This window comes from Rhopalosiphum padi, chromosome 1 (genome assembly GCF_020882245.1).
Source record: "Rhopalosiphum padi isolate XX-2018 chromosome 1, ASM2088224v1, whole genome shotgun sequence".
Lineage (NCBI taxonomy): Eukaryota > Metazoa > Arthropoda > Insecta > Hemiptera > Aphididae > Rhopalosiphum > Rhopalosiphum padi.
In genome coordinates, this window is record NC_083597.1 from 75,539,386 (window position 1) to 75,549,034 (window position 9,649).

Genomic DNA, 9,649 nt, shown 5'->3' on the forward strand with positions numbered 1-9,649 from the left:
AAACAGTCGAGTGAGTATAGGAATTTGTTTTACTCGAGTAGAATACAAATATAATAAAATATAAAATATAATTTATTTATTTAATAATAAAAACAAGTTTAATGAGCAATAAACCTATTATTTTTTTTTATGTTTTTTTAAAAAGACATAAAAACTGATAACTTCCCATAAAAATTTAAAAAAAATATCTATAAATTGCATTACTAGTAGCTTGCATTTATATCGAATTGCATGCATACTATATTCTATTATTATAATTGCTATAATTTAAATTACGATTTAGAAATTAACTGTAATTATTTTGATACTATTGGCAACAAAAAATAAAAAACCGAAATGACATAACTAAGTATAATGTTAATATTTAATATTTTTTATTAGTAAGTAGTAACGTATCATGTTGTATGTTTAATATAATATTGACAATATAAATCTAACTCCCTCATAAAAAAAAAAAAAAATGCTCAAGTTGTGTCTACGTCTATCGGTGTAGTATCCTACGCATGACATATTCAGAGCTTGCCCGCGGCGATGGTAACAGTTATGGCGCAGGAGAGTGATAAGCGACCACAAAAATCCTTCTAACTGCAAGCGCCGTAGCTAATCTTTGGTCACCCGAAACCTGGTTATTCGCCCGGAAGCGGTTTCATCCACTTCATCGAATGGTCACACACGCCTGGTTTCCGCCACCAGCGGTCCACATCACGGTAGTGCTTGGCCGGTGCACTATCGTCGTGCAGCATCGCACACAGCCGACAGAAGAATTTTGTGTCGATAAACTCGCCGGTGCCCTTCCATAGGAAGTACTCGTTGTACAGGTTGTCGTCGGCGTCCAGCCGCCGTAGGTATTTGGCCAGCTGCCTGGGCGACTCATAGTCGTCCACGTGTACGTATGAATGTCTAGGCGCCATCCGCTCGTAGTCCTCTCGACGTCCGCCCATCACGACCGGCAGAACATTGTACCTGTCAACCGTTTATACCTGATAATTATATCGTAACAATATTTTTAGTACTATCGATAATTATTATCACAGATTTGTAATAGTTCATGCTTTCAAAGCACTTGTACGTTATAACAGACTGTTTGCACAGAAAGTCGTGGACATAATATTATACATAATATTCATGGGTAGTCACTGGCCAAAGGCATAAATATATAGTGACAGAGTGACTTTTATTTTAAAATCAGTTTTAAATGTTTAATGCAATGAAATTTGTCTTTAGTATATTTTTAAAAGCTATTCCTCGAAATTATTATAAAAGCGTTAAGAAAGAAGTATTTTTTTAATTGAATATATAAGTCATATGTTGTTAAGTGCTCCCTCGAGTTTTCAAAAATACGGTTTATGAATTATTTCAAAATAGTATTAATTGTGTTAATAATTAATATAAAACACATTAAAGTAATAGTGTAATAGTTTGTTTATAAAGTCACTATTAAATATATTATGTATATTATTGAGAAAGTTAAAAGCTTACTGAAGTCCATCTATGAAAAACTTTTCAGTCACATAATCGATACAATTTGAATTCTCAAATGCCAAATAGAATTTATAATCCTGTTCTAATATTTGTAAAAAGTTATTGGATTTGGTGTTTTTCAATCCTTCACATTCACCATATATATCAACAGATATATATTTGCCCAATTCTTTAGCATATAATAATCTTTTGTTGTTAGTATTACAATTAGAAACTATCATCGCCACTTGTTTCGTTTTGTTTAGAGAATAATTCCTATTTAACTGTTCAACTCGAGTCACTGAAGGATTGAAATATGCCCATCGTGCGTAAGGCATGACAATGTCACTGTCGTGTCGATATGTAGCTGTCCAGTTAATCATGTCATTTCCTACATCAAATCCTGAATAATACGCTGACTGGAGAAAGAAGAAAATCCATATCTGTTAAGAAACATTTATATTTACTATTAATTTTTTTAAATTTTTTTAATAAAACTTTTTCCATACAACATATAAAATTTAAAATAGACTATTATCAAGGTAATTAAATATAACATACATTTCTTATCATACCTGTTTACTGGTCTTTTTAAGTTCGATTTCATAGAATGGATCAGAAAACTCCTCTCGAAATATAACTGCATCCATTTTAGTAATGAATCTTATCTTAGTTGAAATTATGCATCTATTCACTGGACAATCGTTTGAAAGAAATTCACTTTGCCCTTCATCTACCATCCAGTTGCTTATACCGTTGTATAGTAAAATCTTTTTTATTGGTGCATTTTCATATCGATAATTAGGCGGTATAAACATTAGTTGTTCTTCTATACGATCGCTGCTAATTTTTTCTTCAGGCCATAATCGTGAAATTCTAATTCCTGTTATAGGGTCTACTTCTGCTTTGTTAGGCATTAGAGTTCCATCTAACAAAATCAATTTGCTAATTGTTTGCAATGTTTATACATGTAAATAAAATTTAATTTCAACATAATAAGGAATATTTTACCTTGAATATTATGTCATTTGATTTAATAATCAGATCAATCATAATTAATATTAAATTTAGTTAATTATTATTATATTTTACCCTAACCTGATATGTTTAAATAATGTATTATTTATTCTACCAACGTTATTTATGCCACTGTATAGAATGGTCAGGTAATACTCAAGTATGAATTAAATATACTAAATAATTAAATGTATTGTTATAGTTTATAAAATATTGAAATAATAGAATTATAGTATTAACCTTTGAAATACCATGGTAAAGTCGCTAAACGTGATTTCTCAAATGTGTTCCATTTTATTACACGATCGGAATTTTCATTTAGAATTGGAGACTCTAAAGTTTCCACAATCTGTAATTTCCAAAATATAATTTGATCAATAGAAAATAAACATTTGAATTACTTTATTTTTTATTTCAGAAAAAATTTGAAGATGAAGCGTTGTTTCATAATTATATATTTTTTAAGTTATGTGTTACATTTAAAATGTATTAAAAAATACATTTAAATGTATTATAATTTAATAAATATTTTACACATAATAGTTATTTCTGATCAGTAATTGGATTGAGAAAAAATTATAAGAGGTAAAAGAAAAAGCTAGTAAATTATTTATTTATTTTTTAAGTAACTATTACAATTTATATCCTACCTGTTCATCATCATGATTTGTTTGAGTTATCAAATCCGTCTCATATTTGTATGGTTGTGTCGAATAATATCTATTCTTAAATGGACAAAACGCTGTAAAGATACCATAAACAACAACGATAAATAACATAAGGATCAACAATCCGTTTAGTAAATGATGTATTCTCTGATACATCATGTTTTTTTTTGTGTCTACTCTTCTCTTAAGGTTTTAATGTTCTACAATTATGCCAGACAATAATATAAACGCCATTTATTTGTCTAAACACACAATAATATATATATATTTTTTAATTCTACAACCTATATAACATAATCGGAATTAATTTAACTTTTTATTTTTTTTCTAGGATAGAAATAAATTGAGCTGAAAATCCTTAAAAATCTGTAAAAAGTGGTTAATTTTTCATATTTAATAAACACTACCTATATTATAATGTTTAATAGCTACTAAGTATCTACATTTTTTAAAACCAACATTTATAATACATATATTACAGTTGTATAATTATATGTTTAGACAACTGTTTTAAAGTTTGATTTGAAAAATTTAAACACAAATGCAGTATAATGTATAGTGTATACTATGTAAAGATAGCTATATCATATTATCATATAGATAGTAGATATAGAGTAATTTATATTTTTTTAATGTCATATATAAAATATATAATACACATAAAATATCACATTAGTTTTTAGCTACAGTTTCATATTTCATAGGTTTGCATGAAAAATTGAACTAAAATATTATTATAGATGTTTTAGTTTTTTCAATAAATTTTTATAATAGATATTCTACAAACTTGTAGACTGAAATAATATATTATAATGAATGCTTAAAAAATAATGTGTGCCCGGTGAAATTAAAAGTGTCATACTATTATCGTATATTCTTATTTACTCTAATTATTGCCGATACTTTTTTTAGGAATAATATTGCATTAGACTATACATGTCTTTATTAAACATACATTATGACCATTATTATTTTTAGTTTTTGTCTAATATGAATGTATCAATTTTTATTTTTATGAAATAATTGACCGGTGACTTGTTGATTTAATTATGATTTGATTGCTTCTAATTCTCTGTTTATACATTAGCTAGTTTTAATTGTGTATTCTAAACCAAAATTTATTTTCATTGTGTATACAGACATAAATAGTACGACTAGTACGAGTATAATATATTAAGGCCATGTTGGTAGTACAATTGAGGATTGAATCATACCAATACCATAAAACACAAAGTAAGTGGATCATAAATTGTATGACCTTTTAACTAATCAGTAATAAATTAATAAAAATACCTTATGATAATTTACTTTTCACATAAAAAATACTTATTTCCTATGCACTTTATTATTGATTAACATTAGGTACTTTACTATTAGGTACTTCATTATTACTTGGTAGTGTGCTTTTATTAACGCGTGTCAGTATATATACTGTAGGTACTGTAAGTAAATTAGTACCTATTTACATATTTTTACCTATTTAGTCACATCGAAGTTTTTTTAAAAAATTAATAGTTTCAGATAAAATATTTTCTGCGCCAGATATATCTAATGTTACTTTCTGTAATACTTTACTCGCTAAATTTATTTGATTAAAAATTGAGTGCAAAATTACAACGCAACACACAAAGTTAAAATTTTTTATTTTTTTGGTTAAAGATTCAGCTTCTAATCGGGTAATTTGATCAAAAGATATATATAAATTTAATATGTCTATATAATTCAGTCGATATTAAAATATGTATAAAGATACATTATAAATATAATAATTGTAGAATTTGAATAATATCATTCCAGCGGAAGACATTTTTATGACACTCGTATATTATAATATAATACTAGCACATATAATCACTGAAATCCACTGTACATTTAAAGTAAACAATATTTACTATATTATATTAGAATATTTGATGTTTGACAAATAGTCAACAGTTCTAATGAACGAGTATTTGTATTTTTATAATATAACGAATTTGTACTTTTTCGCTTTTTGACAAGGTTGTACTTACCACTAAAGTCAATTATGGAATAATATTATATTTATTAGGCATTTAAACATTTCAATTATTGTGAATGTGATATTTGTGTACCGACGAACGTGCAGTAAATCGGGAAAAAGTCTGTGTATATTGACAACAACATTGTCGTACACTCTGGGAAATCAATAATATTATATGTACAAAAAATTCACAGTTTTCGACAATATATTATGTCATGTGACTGGATGGGGGAGTGGGTAGTGGATTGATCGAGACGCCGTCGACGGCCGCGAATCGGATCAAGTCGGATCGACCCACACAACCGCTTATAGGTGACTTATTTATTTATTAGTTGACGACAGCTGCACCACATGCGGAGACCGAAAACGAAAGTACTCGGCTTATACAGTCCGCATATTATTTTTGCGTCGGGTTGGCAGTGGACAATATCGGTTTCGGCGAATACAAATTATTATACAACAAATATAATGATTAATATAATTAATAGACACGACGCCGCTAGTCAAACGTCGCGTATATACAGCCGAGTCGAAACAATGAGTCGTCCTATGGACGACGACGTGCAGGCTGAGGCCCGTCCCGAAAGTTCTTCTGCGGCCCCTTCGCCGTCTTCGCGAAGCGCTCGACATGCGCACGTGTGGCGGTGGCGACTGTGCCGACCTGTGATGTAGTCGAGCGCTGAGGCTGCCGCCCTAGGTAAACGCTAATCGCTGTTGACTGCCGAGTGCGGTTCGCCGGCATCAGCGGACGACTCGATGAACCACCGCCACGGCATGGCGTTGTTGCAGACGCCCGGGCCGCTCCACCAGTCGTTGATGTTCCGGTAGTGCTTGGCCGGCGCGCCGTCGTCGTGCAGCATGGTGCACAGCCGGCAGAAGAACTTTGTGTCGATAAACTCGCCGGTGCCCTTCCACCGGAAGTACTCGTTGTACAGGTCGTCGTCGGCGTCCAACCGCCACAGGTACTCGGCCAATTGCTTGGGTGACTCGTAATCGTCCACGTGCACATACGACCGTTTAGGTGCTATCCGCTCGTAGTCCTCTCGGCGCCCGCCCATCACGACCGGCAAAACGTCGTGTCTGCACCAAACAATTTCATTATTTTTTTTTATTATTATTTATTCAAACTATATAGATATTCACATAATATTTCGTTGTATAATAAATACAACATAATAAATTATAATATATTTTCGTTTATCGTCATTCCTATATCTATTTGTATATTATCAACGATAACAGTGTACGCATAACTCTTGTTTTGTTGAAATACAAAGGTATAGGGTAGAACCGTGTAAAAACCTTAGCTTATGTATAAAAAATAGGGTAGGCATAATGAAAATTTAAGATATTTATAAAACCCTAAAAAATAAATAATAATATATAATTTACATTTATGTTTATAAAGTTACCTATATATTATACCTACCTATTATATATTATAATAAAACATATACCTACAACCAATAGGTATAATTAATTTTGTAATTGCTTACTAAAATAATTTAACAGTTAAACTCATAATATTAATAATATTCAATAATAATTTCTCTCAATAATATATTCTCTTTTGGCAATTTTGTTTTTTATTACCTACTTCATATCAGTGTTATAAGTATATTGCGTTTTACTATCCTATTGTAGACCCAACCTAAGTGATGGTAATATCAGACAGATGAGTATAGTAATTTATATTTTATGCATAAATATACATGGTATGTGAAATACGATATATAAATACGATTATATATATATATATATATTGGAGTGATACCTAACAACTCTAACAGATCACATCTCCCCCCCACCAATTATATACGCCAATGTCGCCAATAATTAGTTGTGATATCGTTAAAATTCACCTTATAAGGTAATAGAAGACGGGTAACAACATTTTGATACCTAGTTATTGTTTCGTTCAAAACTAAAGCTTTTCACACTGTTTTTTATAAAAAAATATTTTTTCCCCGAACTAAACTGTACATCTTTACGCATTATACGGTGCATTTGATGGACATAAGAAATTATAATTAGTCACTAAACTTGATTAAGTAAATTGTAAATTATTTAGTTGTTGACTTACTGGAGGCCATTGACGAAAAACTTTTCGGTTACGTAATCGAAACAATTTGAATTCTCAAAAGCCAAATAAAACTTGTAATCTTGTTCCAACATTTGAAAACATTTATCTGATCTAGGGCAATTGAATTGTCCGCAGTCACCATACACATCTACGGATATATATATGGCCAATTCTGTAGCGTATTCTAATCTGCCGTTTTTGGCATCACAGTTGGATACAAACCATGCCACTTGTTTTGTTTTGCTAAACGCGTAATTCCGTTCTAATCGTTCAACTTGTGTCACTGACGGATCGTAGTACGCCCATCGTTCATATGGCGTGACGATGTCACTATCGTGTCTATATGTCGCTGTCCAGTTGAACACATCGTTGTAAGTGATAAGTTGTGTATGGTATGGTGACTCGAGAAAATATAAAATCCATACCTGTAATGTAAAAAATTGTAAACTATTATACAAATTTTGTATAAAATATAATAATATTATAGTTATATATAGTACACTTATATAAACAATTCAAAATGTATTATAAACGTTACTACAAAATTATGTAGGTAATTACTACCATTGATTGGAAACCGTAAAAGGTTGATTACGTGATGTAAGACATATAATATCAACCAATAATTATTGCAGTTAACTGCACGTCTTATATACGCACAATTAATTTTTATTGTAGTTGGTTTTAAAGTATAATAAATTGTTGATCTTACTTGTTTACTAGTTTTTCTGTGACCGGGATGTGAAAAATAATCACGAAATAAAATTGCGTCCACGTTTGAAGCTTCTGACTTTTTCGAAGTAATTGTGCATCTATTAACCGGACATTGTTTCGAGATAAACTCATTCTGTCCATCTTCTACCATCCAATTACTTAAACCATTGAAAAATAAAATTGTTTTCATTGGTTCATCGTCGTATCGATAATTAGGTGGTATAAACATTAGTTGGTTTTCAATACGGTCATCAGTTTTTTGTTCATTAGGCCATACCTGTGTAATTCTTTGTCCAGTCTTAATATGTGTTTTAGCTCTGCTTGGTCTTAGTAAGCCATCTGATAAAGTAAAGACGTAACATATTATATTATTAGTCGGTTAAAAAAATTACAATTATTTTCTTGCTATTAGTTTGGTTCATAAAATTTACATATTTACGACAATTTTCAGCACGATATAAGTTATGTACCTAATACTGTAATCTGTAGTTTTTACATTTATTAGAAAATTAAATTTTTACCTTTAAAATACCATGGTAATTGTGATTTTGAAATTTCATTCGGTTCCATCATTAAAGAACTGTATGTTAAAGATTGAATTGGGGATTCCAAATATTGTAGATTCTGTAAGTTTAAATTACTCTAAATCAATTACATTCAGAACAGACATATTCAATTTAGCTAGTAAAAAAAAAAACTGTATGATAGGTGTTATATATTATTATAGGTATTTATCATAAGTAAGAAGACTTTTTATACATGTTACAATATTTTATATTAACAATTTTATTTTCATTATTGATTATTGGGTAATTAATCAATTATAGCAGCATACATTTCTGATTATTTATAGACTAACATTTTTTTAAGATATTTAGTGAAATAAAACAAGAAATAAAAAAAAATTATGATTGACTAATAAATTTCAATGTATATATTTTAATATGTAAATTTCTTTGTTAACTATATAGTAATTAGTATCTTTAAATCGCAAAAAGTTTAGTGAACTATTCCTATGGGTGCAAATTACAAGTATACAGCCATATAGTTATACCAATGTTTTCACGATTGTTGTTAGTGTTGTAACTACAGGAATTTGTTCAAACTACCTGTTGTTCGTTGTAATCTAGCTGGTCCTCGGCAGGGAGGTTTGGCCGTTCTAAGTAATGTTCATCTTTTGCTAGCCAATATGCAGTACGGCCGCTGTGTATAACAATGACAAATAATGCTAAAATCAGCAGTCCGTACAGCAAACGACGTATCTGCCGTCGCGTCATATTTTCTATTATAATCTTAAATAATCGACACTTTTCTAAAACATTGCATTTTATATTATGTTATATATTATATATATATGTAATATACATGAATAATATTATCCTATTTTCAAATAAAAAAACGATGATATCTATTTTTTAGTTATAATATTATTATATATAATGCCTATGAAAATATTTACTTACATGCTTTTATCTTTTTAATGTTCTACAATTATGCCAGACAATAATATAAACGCCATTTATTTGTCTAAACAAACAATAATATATATATATTTTTTAATTCTACAACCTATATAACATAATCTGAATTAATTTAACTTTTTATTTTTTTTCTAGGATAGAAATAAATTGAGCTGAAAATCCTTAAAAATCTGTAAAAAGTGGTTAATTTTTCATATTTAATAAACACTACCTATATTATAAT

General features: G+C 29.5%; 2 protein-coding genes across 4 annotated transcripts; both read right to left on the bottom strand.

Moving 5' to 3' along the window:
• Positions 1 to 352: 352 nt before the first annotated feature.
• Positions 353 to 3,559, bottom strand: LOC132918110 (glycoprotein 3-alpha-L-fucosyltransferase A-like). 2 transcript variants are annotated; one of them, XM_060979208.1, is made up of 5 exons: positions 3,129 to 3,559; positions 2,719 to 2,827; positions 2,037 to 2,389; positions 1,480 to 1,904; positions 353 to 963 (listed from the first exon to the last, which is right to left on the bottom strand). In XM_060979208.1, exons 1-5 carry the CDS (start codon positions 3,303 to 3,305, stop codon positions 627 to 629), a joined length of 1,401 nt encoding a protein of 466 aa, XP_060835191.1. In that variant the 5' UTR covers positions 3,306 to 3,559; the 3' UTR covers positions 353 to 626. The 2 variants fall into 2 exon arrangements, with proteins under 2 accessions (XP_060835191.1, XP_060835192.1); XM_060979209.1 differs by having other exon boundaries at positions 2,037 to 2,406; positions 3,129 to 3,268.
• Positions 3,560 to 5,170: 1,611 nt separating this feature from the next.
• On the bottom strand, positions 5,171 to 9,649 carry LOC132917684 (glycoprotein 3-alpha-L-fucosyltransferase A-like). Of its 2 annotated transcripts, XM_060978536.1 has the most exons (7): positions 9,544 to 9,646; positions 9,409 to 9,472; positions 9,055 to 9,257; positions 8,467 to 8,569; positions 7,944 to 8,284; positions 7,232 to 7,656; positions 5,171 to 6,228 (listed from the first exon to the last, which is right to left on the bottom strand). In XM_060978536.1, the coding sequence occupies exons 3-7, from the start codon at positions 9,220 to 9,222 to the stop codon at positions 5,853 to 5,855; spliced, it is 1,413 nt and encodes a 470-aa protein (XP_060834519.1). In that variant the 5' UTR covers positions 9,223 to 9,257; positions 9,409 to 9,472; positions 9,544 to 9,646; the 3' UTR covers positions 5,171 to 5,852. The 2 variants fall into 2 exon arrangements, with proteins under 2 accessions (XP_060834519.1, XP_060834520.1); XM_060978537.1 differs by having other exon boundaries at positions 9,409 to 9,649.

What these genes read in the sequence shown, in the direction of transcription:
- LOC132918110 (XM_060979208.1), bottom strand. Translation starts at nt 3,305, where the DNA reads ATGATGTATCAGAGAATACATCATTTACTAAACGGATTGTTGATCCTT. An exon ending in TTTACCATGGTATTTCAAAG is followed by an intron (nt 2,390 to 2,718) that starts GTTAATACTATA and finishes TGATTTTGTTAG; the next exon opens with ATGGAACTCTAATGCCTAAC. An exon ending in TTAAAAAGACCAGTAAACAG is followed by an intron (nt 1,905 to 2,036) that starts GTATGATAAGAA and finishes GTTTCTTAACAG; the next exon opens with ATATGGATTTTCTTCTTTCT.
- LOC132917684 (XM_060978537.1), bottom strand. Translation starts at nt 9,222, where the DNA reads ATGACGCGACGGCAGATACGTCGTTTGCTGTACGGACTGCTGATTTTA. An exon ending in TAGATTACAACGAACAACAG is followed by an intron (nt 8,570 to 9,054) that starts GTAGTTTGAACA and finishes TTAAACTTACAG; the next exon opens with AATCTACAATATTTGGAATC. An exon ending in TTTTTCGTCAATGGCCTCCA is followed by an intron (nt 6,229 to 7,231) that starts GTAAGTCAACAA and finishes TGTTTGGTGCAG; the next exon opens with ACACGACGTTTTGCCGGTCG.